The following is a 20,059-nucleotide window of genomic DNA, read 5'->3' on the forward strand; positions in this document are numbered from 1 at the left end:
TTTTACCCATCCAGTAATCCAAAACAGTGAATGAACTGTAAAAACTACTTCTTAAAACCAGTATTTCAAACATATTTTAATTTTCTTTATATCATATTTCTATGTAATCCATTTTTTTTTTTTTTAATTCTGTTCATTATGAAAGTCCTGGAAGGACTTATGTACTTCATCCTCTGTGAGTGAGGGCTCTGCCATTTCTTGTATCTATGGCCCATGCAGATGGTGAGAACACTGTAGCTGCAGGTGAAGACTCCAATTCCTTGAAATGTCAGTGTGGACCCTGGGGGGGGGGGGGGAGGGGCTATTTATTCCACATTCCACAGTGATCTTTTGTTGGCCAGCTTCTTGTGTTGGTTGTCTTGCCCAGTTTTTGATTTCCAGACAGATTTTACAACAGCCCTGAAATGGAAAAAATAATTAAACGCAAACATACGTTTAAGCAGGTTTACATAAATTGCTCCAAATCATTCCCTTCCCATCCACAACAATCACTGTAACTGCTTTGTAAAGAACTTCTTTCCAATCTACAGAAGCTTGTTCCTTTTTTCTCTACTGGCAACACAAATATTAAACTACACAGAAATTTAAGTAGTTCACCCCAGGTCATGTTTTTCATCAGTAATACCATATTTTGATCAAAGGAAACATAAATCATGTTGTATGTTGTCCACCTGCCAGTGAAGAATCATAAAGATCATGACAAGGATCATACAAACAGTCAAAATGATTCCCATTACCAGGCAAAAGACCAGAATAGCATCTGTCATTGTTCTCCTTGATTGCCCTATTTCTATTCTCCTTGATTGTTTTGTTTGCATTTACAAATAAAAGAAATTCACCGTCATTATTATGTTCAGGTTTTCAAATGGACCAGACATTTAATCTGATGAAGAAGACTGAAAAAGAGCAGGTCTTAATTATTTACTATCTGACATCTTTCACAGCCTTCAGGCCTTTGCTGTGTCAGCAGAAGTTAGAATAGTAACATTTTATACCTTCTTTGCAAAGGCAGTTCTAACCAAGGAAGATGCAAAGAAATGGGGATCAGGGCATGTGAAGTGGGACACATCACTTAACAGCCATGAAACACAAAGAACTGCAATTCCTAAAGACAAGCTAAAAATTAAAGAGAGGGTAAAGTATCTATTTGACACCTGTTAAGAATGACTAATATAACAATATTTTTGCCTTAAGAAATGCTTTAATTTAAGATTTCAAGGCATGTCCATATAAGATATATGAATGATAAAGACAGAATAAATACCACAGGCTGTCTGCCACGCAAGGCAGGCTGACTTCTTTGTTCTGTGCCTGGTACCAGGTGCTCCATCACCCAGGGCTGAAGCACCAAGGTACCACCATGCTACAGAAGAATTCTAACAATGGTAATTGCTGCAATAATAATGATAATAATGAAGCCAAAAGAGAGTATGCTAACAAAAGACGGGATTCAAGGCCTTAAGTGCTGCTTTTCAGTTCCCTGACTCTATCTAGGTCTGCAAAGCAGACCTTTATTTAAAGGAAATAACCAGTGAGCATGGAAAGGCGTTGTTCTGCATGACCCAGAAATACATAGCGAGGAGCAGCTGCATGAAGCTGAGAACTGAAAAAAGTAGCAAGGATATCAAGAAAAAATGCATTTTCTAATGCTGCAGCCTGTTCACTCAAACTGAGGGCACTGCCATTACTTAGGCTGTTTCTCTAAGACCAGACGTACCAGTTTGGAGATGACTCTAACAAACAGCCCACAGAGTGGAAAGTGCTGAAGATGGTCAACCAACTTCCCCCACCTGTTTTTTGACACTGGATAAAGAAACACCTGGAAACCAAACCCAGTCACCTTGTCCTGAAATTTACTTGACCTTATTCATTCAGACACATTCAACCAAACCAATGAACTATCAAGTATCTTCCCAGATCACTCCAGCTTTGACAATTTTATACAAGCCAACCCTAATTTCTCTTTCATTTTCTCATACAGTTTCTAAAACTATAAGATGCTATCTTGTTACTGACTGGTATGCAAAATTCATGTTCACACTGGTAGGAATTCTGTGTAGCAGAACGACTGCAGGAAAACCATTTCTATTTCTATTTCATTTCTACTTCTATATAAGGTCCTGTGCCACTGTCATCACTGTAGTATCTAAGCAACTCTTCCATCGCATCATTTGAGTTTCGTTCTCCTGCATCACCAGATTTTCATTTTGATATTCTTAAACCACAGCTCATCTATAGGATTCTCCTGATCTTTCTGCAAGATACAGGATGGGTGAGAATGGTGAACTGGATGAGAATATCATACATAGTAAGTCTGAGTAGAGCTACCTGCTTTTAGGCTAATTCACTTCACTGACTGGACTGTCTTTTTAGACTTACATGCAGTGGTGGGGCATGGAGGTTAATGAAAATCATCTTTGATTTTGCAGTTTCATTAATATAATATATTTTCCCCTAGGCAAGATGTGAATTTAAAGCTTTAAGAATACCTCTGTTTACAAGCTGTAACAGGAGCCTGTTGAAGAGAAAAGCAAGTTTTATGTTAGCCACTGTTAATCTACTCAAGTTTTCTTCCTGGGAAAGAAAATCTTCCAATAGTCAAGAACCAGAACTGCCCAAGAGACACCCAATAATACAGAGGGGATGCCTTCCAAGTAAACACACATGTTTAAAATGCAAGTGGGAAGGAGACAGAAAAGTAGCTTCCCAATAAGAGGTTTACAATGAGCAAAGACTGATTCACATCAGGTACACTTTTAAGTCCCTGACTGCACTCCTAAAGTCCAGGCAACACTCCCAATTAGTGAGAATTTTGCCACAGTCAGAATATGTCTTAAAATCATCTTCAGCTTACAGTTAAGGTTATAAAGATGTATTTACACCAACTTTTTAAAAAATGTCCCCTTAGCTTAGTAAAAGTAGGAAGAACAATTCTTTTTTGAGCCATGCAAATGGCTCAATCACTTTCAATGTGAAGTCTACAGCCCACTGTGGGTCTGTGGACTACTTCACTATAAAGAATTATGAAGAAAATAATTGCTATGATATATATTCCACAATTACATTGTAAAAAAATTCCTACAGCTGTGTGCATCTCCACTGGAAATTTTCCAGGTTTCTATAAACAAAAAAAGAGATTGGTAACATACCTGATAGTTTCAAGCAGATTGTCTCCAACCCTACTAAAATCTTGGCATTCTCATTCTACCTGTTGATTATTTATATTCATCTTAACTAAAAAAGGAATGTACTTAAATGAAATGCAAGGGTGGGATACTGCACTTAGATTGTAGGCACTGTTGTATCTAAACTATGAATATTCATTTATTTGTGCAAGTCCAAACAAGGCAGGAAGGAAGAAAAAGAAGGAATGCTCAGATTTACTATTTAGCTTCCACAAGGACTTGCTGATTTGAGGCCAGCCTTGTGGCACAAACCCCAGAGTATGCTGGTAATGGCTCATGAAAACCTTTCCAATAGCTCAAATGGTACAAGCATCACACACTCCCTTCACCCCAGCCCCTATCTGCTATGCCAATGGAGGGACAACAGGCTGGATTAAAGGAAACAAAAGTGTCATCTGTATGGCCACTACCAGCTGCTAAGAAGCTTGACAGCTTTTTACTTTCTTTATGCCCTAAGAACAATAGGACCTTAGAAAGTTATTGCTTCCTTATTTGGGCTGAAAGAGATACATCACATTCCTCCCTCATGCCAAGCATCCGAGCAGGATGGCAGCACATACTCTGCTGTGGTGTGACCCAGCAACTATATTTGCATTGTATACCACAGTTTAACAAAGCTGCTTTGATTTCTATGCAGTGCGGTGCACCTCTGGGCTGTCCTCTGCCTTCATGGAACCCTCTCTTATTTAATTTGCTTAAATCCACATACATTCAGAAACGTCTGTTGCCACTGCTAGCATTTTCTTCCAGAAAATAACAGCCATACAAATATGGTCTCTGCATTCTCTTCAAGCATTTCTTCAATAAGAAACAGATTTGTGATAATGCAAATCATATACATCAAGAAAGTGGAGCACCTGCTTTTTCAGCACCATTTCTGTCCAAAGGAAACCCACTACTTCTGCCAGCAGCACTGTTCGTCTTCATCCTCCTCTTCCCCTGGGTTTTTCACTGAGCTGGAGTTCCTCCTAGACCATGATGTTGACTGTACAGCAGTGCTCTATCTACAAGCAGACGTTCAACCAATTGTTTATACAGTCCAGCAGCCAAGAGTAGTTCTTTCCACTAGTTTTCAGATCCAGAAAGTATGTATCAGTTTGACAGAGAGGAATGAGATTTTGCCTCTGTAGAGTTTGGTGGTTTGTTTTTTTTTTTTTTTAGCCCTTAATATAATGGTGATGCATAGCTTTTTTGTTTCCCTTCTAGATTATCTATAAGCCTTTTTTTATGTATTAAAAATTGGTGGGTATATACTAATAGGAGAGCAGGATTACATACACACAGAGGACACCCAGGCTGTTAATCTTGGGTACTGGGGTTCCCCATTTAATTTCTGTGAAAATGCAAGGACAACACGGTCATGCTGATTACATGTTTGTACAGTAGCTGGTTACAGAAATGTGACTCTCCTCTCTTGAGGGAGCTCTGGCACTGAAGTCATCAGCAGGAAATGAACTGAAGAGAGATGGGGGCTCAGATGGCCTCTGAGACACAGAAATGCTATTGCCTCCATCTTTTCCACTGAAGTGCCACTAGACACGCACCCCAACTTGCTCTCTCGCTCATGGGAGGTGTGGAGCTTGGAGAACAGCTGGGATCTCAGTAGGCTGACACCCTTCGTGTAGCATCCTAATGAGGATCATTCTCTGCTCTTGCATTCCTCCCTTGAAGAGTCCTCCCTCCTCACAGGATTATTATTAGTAAATATGAATAAATTGCCTTTCAGCTCCAAAGTCTTCACAAAACAGCAAACAACACAACAGGCGGGAGTGTGAAACAACACCCTCCAGTGTTTCAGGGTAGTGATTAAGTAAGAAGGACATATAGAAACGTCAGTTATTAAAAGGTGAGATTTTCCTTGCTGAGATCCCAATATTTCTTGATGAAGATAAAATACTTCTTTTTCCAATGTTATGTTTCTTTTGCTATAAAAGACAAAAAGAACTCATAGGTCTGAACAATTCTAACAACAAAAGGAAGAGACAAATTACTAAAGATCACTCGCTTATGCAAAAAGGTCATTACAACTGTTTATCAAAAGGTCACAAAGAAGTGGAGAAGCAGAATGATCACTGGTAAAGGACACACACAAGTTCTCCGTGGATAGATTTAAAATTAGCTCATATGAAATTTTGCCACTTGGCAAATACACACAAATTCCTGTGAGGTTTTACATGCCCCTTTGTAACATGTCTTCCCTTCCTCCCACCTCACACACTTCAAAATCTGAAGTGGAAAGTGTCACACAATGTATTCTCAAGTGGTGGCTTTGGGGCCAGGCTTGCAGACGGTGTTGCTGAACCTGGCCACTGTTGTTCGTGTGGGCAAAACATCAGAGAGATGGAAAGAGGAGGAAGGATGAGGTAAAAGCAAACACATTCACTCCTTATTGGCTGCACTGATAATTTTTAGCTCTGCTGATGACTTCAAGGGTTTCTCTCTATGAAAGTGTCAAGAAGAAAGGCCAGTCACAGAGCAAACACATTTCTACTTCCCCTGCCCCATCCTGGAGTGCTGGCATGAAGAAACGTATCTCTGTGGAATAGTGAAAGGAGTGAACTAGGTGATGAGAAAGACAAAATAAACAAACTTAAGCTTATTGACTTCAGTGAGACAGAGAGATGGTCAGAATCACCTAGGTTGGATTAAAAAAAAAAAAAAAAAAATTTAGGAGGTAATAGAGAGGACCCACTCTTTTCCGGATTAAAACTGATTTGTCGATTCAGCAGGTTCAGACAGTTCGGGTTGGTGTACTGGGCGGCGAGGGGCCGGAGGGTGGGCGCTGTGAGGGGGGGCCGGGGCTGCCCCGCGCCGGACACGGCTGGTCCCAGCCGGCTCCAAGGGGCCTGGCGGGGCAGAGGGGGCAGGCAGCATCAGGCATCTTGATTGACAAGGGTGATAAATTTGTCTCAAATTTCCCAACCCTCATTTCAAAAAGTCTTTTAATGAGGAACTGGGGAAGACAGCATTGTACCACGGGCAGGAATGTCACCCCTTTCCAGAGTCTGAACAACACTGCAGGCCATGCTCCCAGAGAACAGAGCAGTTCTGCAAAACAGAAGGCAGCAGCTAAGAAAATCTACATCCAAACACCAGGAGTCTTGCTGCATCCACTGGTGCTGTCAGAAGGATCTTTCTCATTTCCTCCTGATCCTGCTGGAAAAGTAAATGCAGTCTTCTGATCTTGCTAGAATTCTGACCACCCACAGAGAGCAAAACTAGATCTGTATGATGAAAGTCCTGGTACATTCTCGACCAAAACTTCAGCTGATAACTTCTCCTATGTACCTGATTAAGAGTTAATAATTTCTAAAGTCCAAAAAATGTCACTTCTGGGGAAGGAAAGCCCAGAAACTACTTTGGACACCTACACACCCCTGCACAAAGCCAAAGGTCACTGATCTGGCACTAAGCAGAACAACCTATTTCTTTTAAGCTACTTAATAAACTTCAGAGCTTGTCTTCCTCAGATTTCTGTATAGTTGTAAATACTTTCTGAAGCAGTAAACCTCAATTCTTGTAAGAAGTTCTCAGTGGGTATGTCTGTTGGGCGGGTTTCATCTGACCGCTTTTCACCAAGACTACTCAGTCAGAACTTAAACACAAGTGTGCGAGTTGTCCTATCGATGACTCACTGAGTGAAGTCAATGGGACCATTTGCATGCTTAAACCTAAAACAGATTATGTGCTCCGCTAATTCAGGTCTCAAAAAGGAAGCTTCCTCTGTACAAAAAGGAATGTAGAGACTGAATAGTGGGAGAAGGAAAAAAAAATAGAAAAAGCTTTGGGTGTTTTGTGACTGCCAGATGGATTTAGAAAATGAATAAACAAATTCCATGTTACTGTACAATGGCAGAAAGGAGCTCTCAATAGAGATACAGGAAATAGCCTTTCTTACTGAACAGAGAGGAAAAAAAGTAGAATTCCCAGACCAGACAGTTTTACCTGGGTAAACAACATGGAGGGGAGAAAAAGGGGGAAGAGACATCTCCCATCTCCAATAATTTCTTTCTTTCTAGTCTTTCATGATTTTGTATAAGACCTATATCTACATTATTTCAGGAAAAAACTTTAAACTTTTATGAACAAGGTACTTTCACCCTTTCTCTGATTAGGAAAGATAAGTTTCTGTGCGGCTGTTCTCATGGTTTAAGGAAATCATCAGACTGCTACCCTTCCTGATGAAGTCAGCAAAAATCCCATTAGCAGAGGAGTTGAGAAAGATAGTACTGAGCAACTGTTTTATGATGTATTTAGCTTTGCTAAATCCACTGTGTATAAGTAAATTTCAGATGGCCACTAAAAGAAAAACCCCAAAGTTGTCTCCCTGCTTCCATATTGAAGTGGAAAGGTGACTTAACTGCAGAATCTGTGCTGCTGGTGCTATGTCGCTTAGTGAGGCAAAGAGAAGTCTATGTTAACCAACCTGGGTGCAGTAAAAAATAAGCAGGTAAGAAGGAAACCTCCTTATTTTAGCTTGAATTTTTACAAATGTTGAAGAAAATGCCCATTCCTATCACAAGGAACTTCTTCATTCCCGTTCTGTCATTTCCTTTTATAAGTCTCTCTTATTAGTCTGCATTTCATGACAGTCATTACCACAGCACACAAACCTATATACCACTGGTGACATGCAATCTTACGAAGATTGAGTACTACATAAAAAACACAAGGCCATATCACTAGAAGACGGTAAGCATCTCTGTGAGCTTACCAGTTGTTGCGTAAACTGTGTATTTTACAGAGGCAATTATATTTCCATTTTCTTGAGTTTCACACTGGAAAGTAACTGAATAGGTATCTCTGAAAACTTTCATAACAGCTGAATCATTGGGAAGAACATGTGTGGTCTAACCATATATAAAAGAAAAGAAAAAAAAAAAAAAGAAAAGAAAAAGAGGGTTGTATTTTTTATAATAGATCTGCAAAGACGAGTTGCATTGTGTCAGGTGCACAGGAAAATGCTTATTCTACTCCAACAGCTTTCAACTTACCAAGACCTCTTGTCCCATGGAAAAATTTCTCCCATCTCTTCAGCACCTCCTACTTGAACAACTGGGAAGGGCAACATAGTTGTGACTTGCTGACATGTATGCACTCACCAGCCACCATGCCCCATTGTCCTGAAGTAGCAGTAAACATTACTCTCTAAAACTATTGTTTCCCTCACACAGACAGGAAATTGAAGCTGCACAAGGAGGCCAAGCCATGCTAATCCTCATGTTACCAACTTGCCAGTGAGAAATCAGGGCTTATTTGCTTTGTGACAACAAAGGAAATAATCTACCCAGAAGTCTCTATAATTCAGATGGAACACTTGGTAAATACATGCGGTATGCAATTTTTCTGCACAAAATGGAGTTTAATTACTCACTTTGTTTGGAATTAACATCTTCTAAACATATTTAAATCGATTTTCAGGAGGTATATAAATACACGGCATTTTCACGCGGGCAAGGCCCTCAGAAATTGCTATTCCCCCTATAAGAGGAATTTTTAGTAGGTACATCATCAACTATATGAAAATCTCTGTATAGGTCATAAAGTTCATAATTCTTCAAACCACAGCATGTTACGTGGAGATTATCCTTTCCCTTAAAATTACTTAAAATACCTTCTGCTTGGACTAATGTCTGGAAGGAAGCACATATCAGAAAAATGGTATTTTACAGGGACTTGAAATCAAGGGCACATCAGTACAGAAATGAGATCTGAAACATTACTGGATTTCTTAACAGGGTAGTTAGAAGGTGGAATGCAATCACTTCATTTTGCTTCCACCACACTAACAGAGAATAAGGATGCTTCCTTTGAATCAACTTATTTGCTCTAAATTACCGTATCACAGTATTCCACTTATATCCACAGTCTACTGGCCCCCAGTCCACACAGACAATACATTTTGCTTCAGTCTCAGGGCATCCACTGGTTAACAGAACTCAAATGTCTATCCCTTTGGGGGGAAAAAAAAATCTTTCACTCTGCATTTCTTCATTTCCTTCATACTCTGTTTTTGCTTTCTCCTTCTTTATCCTGGATGTTAATATGATGTATTTACCAATTACCAGGCAAACAGATCTTCTCAGAGAGCCTGCTAAGGCTATCCCATGTTGGTATCTAAGATTACAAGGCAACATCTTCTTCTCTCAGACTCTGCACCCTAGGGAGTCAGATTCTTAGAATCATGTGTCAGAAAAAGAATTGAAAATTAATTTAAAACTTTTCTTACATATAAAGAATTTGAAAATAAACAAATATATGTTCTTCAAAACAGTTTATTCACTTTAAATTTCAAAGCATTCAGACTCCTGGCCTTTAGATACTCAAATCAGATGGCACAGAGAATACTGTACAGACTGCCAACTCGATCTGCCTCCAGTCTTGTGACTGTCTGAGTGTCTTCAACTCCCACCAAGGTCAACAGAAACCGGAGGCACTGAAAACCTCCTGGCACTGGGACTGGGGAGTCTGAAGTTACCTAGCAGTGACTGACAGCAAGTGACACAGGTATACCACCAACAACCTCCAAAATGAAGCTTCTCAAAGAAAAGAGGGTGGTGGTCAGTAACACAGGACTTCTCATGACAAACAGGTGAAATCCAGTTTTGACCACCAGGACTTCACCTGCAACATGGAAGGTCCTGTTGAAGCAAAGAACAAGAGGTAAACTATCACAAAGGTGCAAAGTTAAGGAAAATTCCTACACAAAATTGAAGGAAGCTAAAAAGTGTTCACTCTTAATGTCAGGATTTCAATGGGAACATCTTAATTTTAACAATTACGAACAAATTCAAAACAAGTGCTATAATTGTTTTTGCCAAATAGTGTGTACACAGTTCATTGGAATGACATAGCTTGTGGGGGAGGCAGCAATAATACATTTAAGCCCAGTAAACACTGAAGGTTTTGCCATTTTTCCAGAAGCATTTTGTTTACTAATAGGCATGTAAAGAAGAGAGTTAACCCTCCCTTGCAGTGGAATAATAAATAGGAAATTGGTTTGAATATTACATTTACGATGCATCTGCCTTTATTAAATGTGTATTATATAAACCAATGGATTTCAGAATATTTCAGAGATGTCATGTAACTCATGAAACAGAACTTCAAGTGACAGAGGGAGACAACACCAATTGCTGAAAATGAAACAAAATAAGGATTGTTCTCCGCTCCAGAGAATGTCTCATCTCATGGATGCAGAAACAGAGGTGTAAAGGGCAGCGAACTGACACTTTTATTAAAGGCATTCCTCTTTCTTCAATGCCATGTATTTTTTTTTGCTAACAAAAGAGGCAGTAAACCTATGAAAAGCCAAAAGGCTGGCTTGATGAAATCTGGGTGCTGGGCTAACTGTGGTCACATTCATCAGGAAAAAATCTCACTGTCTTACCTATGGGAATATTAAAATTTGGGAAGTATATCATAATCAAAGGGTTGATGAAAAAAGCTCTTTTAGATCTGCAAGTTCTTTTGGTACTCCTCTGCCTCTTACTTTTGGACAGCTTTTTCTTTAGTTCCCATGTTTTCTTTTCTCACTTCTTAGCAGCTGCCAATGCTGACGAAATTAATCTACTGAGATGCTCTAACAAATGAAATCTTAACTTCAACAAGTCATAGAAGCTAAGCTAACAGAAAACTAGCCACGATGCAGTAAAGTAAATTACCTAAATGAAATTCACCCCAGAGAAATGTAAATTAATAGACTGGGGGAGGGATGGTGAAGAGGGATGACCCACAAAGAGCTGAACACTTAGCCATACAAAAACAGCAGTTATAAGAGTGGCCAAAACAATCAGAACACAAAGAGACTAAGGCAAACTTGAGGCAGGTATGACAAGACACCATTAACATATGCTTTAATATGCTTTAATGCCTCTGTAAACCTGGACTATGACTAGACAAGCAATGGATCTGAGCCACAGCATTTCTGGGAAAAAGTTAGGAAAACTGAGTCAGTTCAGAAAACAAGAAATATAAAGGGTTAGACAGATGAATCTAGGGAATAAGAAGGACTATGAGGGAGACAAAGAACTTACAGCTTTACTAGAAAAACCAAGAAGCTACCTTTCAGCCTTTCAACAGACAAACATGCCATGCATTGAACAGCCCAGACTAGAATGAAGGCTACAAGCATGATCTGAACTCCAGATATGAGATTATGAAGATATGAGATGATCTCTTTTTTCTTTTTTTTAGAGCTTCCCCTTCCTGATTCTTCAGTAAATTATATCATTTTCAGAATTAAAGGCATTAAATATTTCATATTGGGTCTAGCTGGGTTGGAATCAACTTTTCCCACAGCAGCCCTCATAGTACTGTGCATTGTATTTGTAGCTGGAACGGTGTTGATAATACAAGAATGTTTTGGCTACTTCTGAGCAGTGCTCCCACAGCATCAAGGCTGTCTCTTCACAGCCCTCTCAAAGACACAGGCTGGGGGTGGGCAAGAGGCTGGAAGGTGACACAACTGGGACAGCTGATCCAAACTTGCCAATGGGATATTCCATACCATATGATGACTTACTCAGCAATAGAAGCTAAGAAAAGGGGTGAGGGATGGGGGTGGAGGGGTGGGGTTGCGTGCATTTTTATTAAGGTGTTTTTCTTCTGAAGAAACCGCTATGCATACTGAGGTCCTATTTCCCAGAAAGTGTCTGGACATCACCAGCGGATGGGAAGTAGAGAATAATTTTGTTTGTTCTTTTGCTTCTGTTCACAGCTTTTGCTTTTCTTTGCTAAACTGCCTTTATCTCCACCCATAACTTTTTCATCTTATTTTCTCCCCTGTCCCACTGAGGAGGTGAGTGATAGAGCAGCTTGGTGGGCATCTGGCATCCAGCCAAGGTTAATTCACCACCATGTCAATTCTGAGGGATCGAAAATAAAAGTGAGACAAAATTTAGTGAAAAGCCCTGGAAATATGGAACATTTTAGACATCTGCTAGAGGGATGGGACATAAGGAGCAGTTTCTTAGTATACAAAAGATGTGTGCATCAGACCAAGTGAAGTTATTAAGAGTACGGGGATACATATATGGCATTGGTATATGGAACATATAAGAAGATTTGACATTACAAAGTGAAGGAAAAGAAATATTAAAGTATGTAGAAGCAAAAAAAGGATCTCCTAAACCCATTAATGTCCTAAGGTGTGAAAAAGGAGGGAATCAAGGAAGTTCTATCACTGGAAATATGAAAAGCTGACTGGAAAAAATAAAAAGGCATTCTCCAGAAAACATAAGATTGATGGGGGGAAAACCTCACCTTTCTTTTTTCTGTGATCTTATGAGAAGCTGAATTTGTTCAGAAAAAAAAAATAATAGCATTTCTGATTCAAGACTGCTTCCTAAGCAATACAATTACCACCTCATAGCAGCTTCTATCATCACACCAAATGCAGAGATGTCTTCTTAAGGCTCATCTCATTTTTCCCCTCTCCTTGCCTACTCCAGAATGATACCTCTCCTCTTCACTGCACAATTTATAAATTGTATAAATGTGGAATACAGAACAGGCTACTGCAGGCAAGCAATTTTTTGGCAATATTGTATGTGGGAAGACATCTGTGAGAAGCATCAGAAGATCTTTCATCTTCTGAAGATCTCACAGATGTTCACAAATAGCGAAAATTGTTACTTTGGGGAAGGCAGCTCATGTGCCAATAAACGTAGGGAACTGGTTTAAAATAGGAGCTTGCAGGCTGTGAAATTAATAAAACAACAGATCTGACCTAAACTCCTAATGACAATCAGCTTGATTGTTTTTGTTAATTATAGTTATTGGCAATTGAAATCAATGAGGTGAATGAGGGCAAGCAAATTACAACTGCTAAATTGCTACAGTTAGCACTTTTTTTTTTTCCCCCAAACAAATGACAATATGTTTTATTCATCTGCTTTGCTACTTACCACATGTGACAGTGCATACTCCGAATTCTACTTCCATGGACACAGTGGCATTCAGACCTGAACACAAAGTCTAAAGTTACATCTCAAATACAATGACAGGGGTGGAAATGCCCAAATAACAGGAAACTCACTCCTTGAAATCTTTACTACTTTTTAGTTGAAATGTGAGATTTGCCAATATTTCTGCTTTCACTAACTAGACCAGAAAACCAAGATATTTATGAAAAAAATATAAAATCCAGTGTGAATAATGTTCATATTTAAACCTTAAGATGATTCTTTAAAAAGGAAAAATGTATTTTTCTTATAAACCAGCCTATGATGTTAAATTAGGCTACTGAATGCTCTGGGAAGTGCAGTGTCTAGGTTCTATGTAATTTATAGGTCTTCCCTGAAAAGAGTTAAGAAAATTTTTCATTAAACAATATTCAGTTAACTAAATTCCTTGTTCTTTCTGGCTAACATATGCCTTTCCACATGATTTGTTTCCCCATCACACTTCAAGGTCAGGTTTAGACAGTCAGCACAAAGATGAGTCAACCAGGTACAGTATTTTAATTAGGTACTGGGGTTTTAATCACTGTGATTGCATTCCTGCCATTTTTTTTAATAGTACTTTGAGGTTACAGAATGGGTTTCACAGAGTGTACAAAAGCAAAAGGTTCTCATCTCCATCTGGGATTCAAATCTGGATTATATCTTTTATTCCTAATAGCATGCGATTTGAATGTTTGTTTATAAGAATACTGAGATACAGTAACTGTTCCACAGAGAAACTAACTTAGTGAAGCTCCTTTGGAAATTATTAACTAAATAAGCAATAGGTCTTTTCAATTCTTCCAAATGCAAAGAGAAAATTACTATGGCTGTTTTTACAAGTCTACACTGCCAGTCCCGCCTATGCAGATTATTTTTTTTCTGATAACAAATACTTACCAATGTAAAGTTTGCTTTCACTGTCTCTCAGTTTTTTATATTCAAGATATATGTTTACAAAATGTTATTTCTGTGCAGCAATGCAAGTTTATATATCACTTCTTGCTACTAAATCTCTGAGTAACATTTACATTTTTCACACACTAGCCAAAACTTTAAATTTCTCAGGTTGAAAGGAACAGATCCATTTCTCTTGCAGTCAGTGATATATAAATATAAAACCTTTATTCCTCCATTGTAAAGGATTTACACTACAGCAGCACGGCGCATTCTCCACAATGATACACTGATACTGAACTTTTCTTTGCAGCATTATAAATGAGCCATCAAAATCTTACTCTTCTGTTATCTCTAACTGTCTCTGTGGTTTTGACATTTACTTCAGCATATAAACTGTGCTCGTCAGAACAGTCTTCTAGCGTGTGTACCGCAATACTTAAACAATAATTTAACTATCCAGTTGAACGATAAAAAGATCCAACTTTAGCCAAAACATAAGGAAAAAAATGGTAAGATTAAAATCCTATGAAAACAGATACAACCTTTAAAAGAGCTAGTGTATCCTCAAACTCTATCTCTAATGAGCGTTAAAAAATAACAACTTCTTTAGAAGATGGTCCCCACCGCAGACAACCTATCATGTTTCCCTTAGCTTCTTTTAAGTTAATGGGGCAGTCATTCAATGCTCTTGTCTAATGACAACTATCACAGCACAAGAGAGCAAGAGGAGATAAGGATCCTGTCTACAGTCTAAATACAGTCCTGTTTAAAAAGATGTGTTTTCAGCTTGGTACAACATGAGTTGCGCTTGTTCACTTAAGCAGAATAAATGAAAACATGCAGAAATGAATGGGAGGAAGGGCTAGGACAGCTTTAGATGATGTAACTCCTCAATTCAATAGATTTCTGGCAATTCATATCAGCTTACAGTAAGCCCCAAACCTCTGCCCTGAAAGTAGGCATTACTGTAATTCAATTTTGAGGTGACAAACTGAGTGTAGCCACAGCAGGGTGTTGTTACATCTGAAAGGAGAAGCTGCCATTTTCCATCCAGACACAAATTTAAAAAAAAAAAAAAAAAAAAAAAAAAAAAGCTTTACAAAGAAGGAACAAGAGAGACACAAAACTCCAGATATTACTAATAGAAGGTTGAGGATCTTTTCTAACCAGTGAAAACAAACTTCTAATCATAGGTGAAGGTATCAACCATGTTACCCTTTCAGGATGATCCTGGCTGCAAGAGCATCACAACATGCAACATCTCTCTTTTGTCAGAGATTTATAATGATGAACTGAATATAGCCCTAAATAAAAAAGATACTGTATTTTCTAAGTAGTAATACTCTAAATAAAACCCTAAAAACATATAAACATTAAAATCTGGTTGGTTCTAAATTAATGAGGAAGCACCAATCCTGATTTCTGATTTAATGAAGTTTAAAAAAAAAAAAGGCAACAGAAAGAAACTTTAAGGGAAACAGGGTCAGATTCATTCATAATCATCCAAATAATGTAACACTTTTTATGTGAATGTTATGAACCTTCCATACCGGTATCGCAATACAAAGTTTTGTACTGTTTCCTTTACTTGCATTTCCTCCATACATTTTAAATGAACCAAAATGTTAAGAAAGCTTCTGGTAAGAAACTACAGATCTTTCTACTTATATAAGATGGCTGTTTCCAGTTGCATCAGGTTCAGATAAAAATATATTGTCGGTCCTATGCAAAAAGAATTATGTATATAGCTCCCATTAGCATTAATAGGAGTTATATATGTAAATCCCACACATGCTGAGATAAGAATGTGCTAAGGAACTGCATTTACATTCCTGTCAGGGGGCTGCAATTAGTACCAGCACAGCAAAAGCAGCCTGTATTCCTCTCTACATTTGGAAGCCTTGTAAAACCTATGTAGAACAGAATTATTTGCCATTATACACCATTTTAATTACAAGCCACATTACAGCACACACACAGAATATTCTGATAAACACTTTAAAAACCCACAGAAGTCATACTAAGGATGTCAACAGAGTGCACCCAAAGCCATGGTTGTGAGCTCTAGGGGAACTAGCTCACTCCTGAGTCGGGCATCTCATTCTTGCCAAATATCATGGCTTTAGTACTTATGGGGTCCTGAAGGTCAAAGTGTGGGGGGGACAGCACCACTCTGTTCCCAAAGTGAGAGCGCACGGGGTAGCTAAGGGGACGCAGGTTTCCTGGGATGGAAACATTTCCAAGGGCAATTGGCTTTGCACTTGACAACACATCATCTGCCAACCTGTGCAGTTCGTCTCTTGACGACAGACGGAGGGGGTTTGCACGTATCCGGCTCTCGGGAGCCCACACTTTTGGCTACCAGAGTGACGAGCAGATCTGGAGCTTTGCCCGTCTCCCCGGCCTCCCCCTCCGGGAGGGCCCCTGTGATGCCGCACAGCTTAATAAAGTACCAAATACGCTCCGACACCCTCCCACTGCCTGCATATGACATTGAGGAGAGATCGTTCCATCCTGGCGGTGATTAAGCCTTGCTCAGAAAGCGCGACCCCAGCCAGCCCGGCACATAGCTGCTCTTCCACACGAAAAACTGGTCTCCCGGCACCGTGGCCACGCTGCCCCTTGCCTCCAGAGAGGGAAGCTGGAGGGGCTCCCTGCCCAGCCCCGGGGGAGCTCCCACCTCCGGGCAGCCGTGCCCACAGGCCCGGGGGCCCCGAGGTCGTAGGTTGAAGCCGGCAACCGGAGGGAGAGCAGTTTGCGGCCGCTTCGTTTGCTGGAGCGCCAGCCTGACTTCCTCATAAAACGGGGGGCAACCTCTGTGGCACCCAAAGGGTCTGACTGCCTGTTAAAGACGGTCCTGAACAGTAACAGTAACAACTGAAGCATCTAGTTCTTCTCCAAACTCCACAAAAGGCTGATTTAGATGTTTAGATTCAAGTCTTTGTAGCTGACTCCACTTTCTTCAAATACTAGCCTAGGTTTTCCGCAGAACCTTTCAACCCCCAAAATGCCAGAGCCCTGCGCGAAGGGGGTCTGCAAACTGAGGAAACACACACGCGTTCAGGAGACCGGCAATCATGTGCATGATGGGCACATAAGACAGCAGTGCTGATGGCGAGCGGGACGCTAGGCCAGCAGGTAGAGAATGTAAGATCCTGCTGTCAATAAGCATCCGCACTACCCAAAACCAGTGTTTGGAAGAGATGCTCCCACATTTTATACAGAATCCGTGTTGTAGTCTCTGCTTTCATGTTCAGAAAGCCTCTGCAGATGTCCCAAGCTACCTCGGTGAGAACTTCCTCCTCAGTGAGCATGACTTCCATCAGCAATTGTATTTCCACAGGATAAAGAAGCACAGCCAACAGAGGTTGCTTGTGAGTGCAGGGCTGGACCTGGGCTGTGTGAAATTTGCTTTCATGGGAGTTGAAAATGAACAGAGCTTTCCCTGCATTTGAGACTATCCGTGTATGTTATCTGTTTGACTTGGCCTTTCCTTAATAATTTCTTCCCAAGACACCTGCTCTCACATGTGCAACAGCAAACATGGAAGAAAATTCTTGGAACTGATCAGGCTACTTCCCTAAAGGCTATAAGAGAGATTATTACTCCTATAAAATACTTGGGAGGCTCTCAGATGTTGAAGCCAGAAAAAGCTGGAGATGTGTGAAAATACTATTTGATGGGTAATGAACCATCATTAGTTCATAAAGTTCACAAAGCTGTCAGAGTTGATGTTGCCAAAATAATAATTATATCCTTAATAATGGCTTCTATTTCTATATCTTCAGGACCCAGAGTTATCTGGAACTAGAAAAAAAGTCAGTATTGAGTAAAACCAGCTATCTCTAAGGAAGGGAAAAAGATTGACCAAGTAGGTTAAATCCAAGTGTGTATTCTAGTTTTTCTTTAATTGAGACATTTTCAACACACTTTCCTATCTGTGTATGCACATGTAAAATACACCTATATATGCACACAGATGCACATATATTCTATGCCACTGTGGCTGCTTGTGATGGGATGCAGGAGACCGTTACCACGAAGGAAAGATTAATAATTTCCAGGAACAGCAGGGCTACAGACTTCTCTAGAGGAGAAGTTCCCCTTTTTAGGCTGGGACCTAGTAAATGGGTGGATGGCATTTTGTATATTTTCTCAAAATTATGTTAGTAGCAATGTCTTTTCCATTCCTTCCTTGTACTTCACATCCTTGGTGTTAGTCTTGATCTCTTTCTACAGTTTATCTTCTGCCTAGGTGCGCTCTCATTTTTTCCGGCCCTTCTTATTTTTCTGTTTTTATAGGAAAAGGTCATAACAATACTAATGGAAATGGGCAATATCCACTTGTCTCATGCTGTTAAGTGGCTCTGTGAAGCAGTAGTGAGCTCCCAAGTGGGCAGAGCTGTTCCACCTACTTGCGTTGCTCTCGCAGCTGGCTGTACCGCAGGCTGCCCAGAGAGAAGGCTGGCAAACAAACAGCTTGGAAAGAGCTTGCAGCTGCTTGTTCTTCTCCCCAGCCTCAGGACAGCCATAAAGTGTTTCTGCAGTGGGAGTGTGTATTTGGAAGCTTTCTTCCAGGCTGCTCCTTTTCTCTCCTCGCTTGGCACCATCTCCCACACAATCATTTTCCTCAGCCATTTACAGGAAGAGCAGTCTGCCTGGACTTGTAGCCAGTATCACTCCCCTCCCCAGGGTTAGGAGCAGTGGGCAGAGTCACAGTACTCCTTAAAATTGGCCATATGTGAAGCTAGGGATGAGAGATGCAGCTAGGAGCAGCAGGCAGAGCTTCAGTGTTACAAACACCTGGAATATGATTAGCTCTCTATTCTGCCTTCAGGCTGTATCGGATGTGGACTTTCAATTTAGCCATATAATGCAAAATGGTTTATTGCTGACTTTATTAGCCTAGTTGCTAATTAATAGACCAAATAACACCATTACCACAATGCCAACAGATTTATACTTCAGCCTGAACTTGTTCTCAATAAGAACACGGCCAGATTAGATGCTCAGTAGTTTTCTGAGTTAATAACTGTACTTGCAAAAGGTTCAAGTGGTGTGCAGCCAAATGACATAGACAACATTTAGAGTGAAACAGAGCAGCTTCATCTCCTTTATTCACACCAATAACCCAGGCTGTTAACAAGGTAAGGAAGATGTTTGATACTCATAGAAAACAGGAGTTCCATGCAGTGTTGTTTTCTGTGACAGGACTCTGTTGGTCAGTAGCATTTCTTTATTCTCTGTTCATGGGCCAATAAATAATTCTGTAAGTCATATCTCACTGAAAGCTGCTGCAGCAGGAGCTCATGCCAGAAGGTCAGCACATCTGTAGTGGTCAAGGGGAGGTGGTCAACAGTTCTGAAAAATGCCTCCTCTTGTTTTGTTCCTATGCACAGATAATGGCATGCTTCTTCCACTGGGTAAGAATTGTTGCCATAGTAATGTTTCCAGCACTCCTTTGGATCAATAGCAGAACAGAGAGTTTTCAGGTATTTCTGTTGTTTGCAAGCCTGCAGTCATACCCCATATATATTTCTATTCCCTTCTATAAAATAAGGTTGTTCAAAGATCTTTCAGCACTGTACAATTATTCAAAGAAAGCAACAAAATATGGTGTACAAAGATCTTGGGTCAGAATCAGACCTCTGATGGGCAAGTGCACTTCTGTCAAGAGAGTAAAGTTGTATTTGCTTAATCAAAGTCCTGAAATTGTCCCTAGTAATAATGCTATCAACACCTCGCCAAATGCAGGAAGGAACTGAAGCTGCAGAACTAGTTGCATTTTTTGCTGAGGGTCCAGATGTAGTTCCATGCATAAATCAGTGGTATTTTTCAGTTGATTTAAAGTACATTCCCTGGTTCATGGATACTCTGTAGGTACTTGACTTACTACCACAGCATAGGTTCAAGCTGATTAGATGGTACTAATTCTAAGATGGGAGTGAAATGGGAGCTTTCAATAAATTGTTAAGGGCTGAATCTACAGAAGTGTGGACTTAGTCACTGTACCACGGCTTTCAGCAACCA

The 20,059-nt window shown here is 40.0% G+C and overlaps 1 protein-coding gene across 1 annotated transcript; it reads right to left on the reverse strand.

The window, feature by feature from the left end:
• Window positions 1-305: 305 nt before the first annotated feature.
• On the reverse strand, window positions 306-18,667 carry SPACA1 (sperm acrosome associated 1). Its single transcript, XM_042803437.1, is given in 8 exon segments — window positions 306-399; window positions 676-820; window positions 7,900-8,035; window positions 8,560-8,666; window positions 9,046-9,123; window positions 9,776-9,826; window positions 13,094-13,150; window positions 18,445-18,667. Coding segments are annotated over 8 exon segments (891 nt in total).
• Between the last annotated feature and the right edge of the window lie 1,392 nt (window positions 18,668-20,059).

The sequence above is a fragment of the Tyto alba genome, unplaced genomic scaffold, assembly GCF_018691265.1.
Source record: "Tyto alba isolate M040663 unplaced genomic scaffold, T.alba_DEE_v4.0 Super-Scaffold_40, whole genome shotgun sequence".
Taxonomy (NCBI): domain Eukaryota; kingdom Metazoa; phylum Chordata; class Aves; order Strigiformes; family Tytonidae; genus Tyto; species Tyto alba.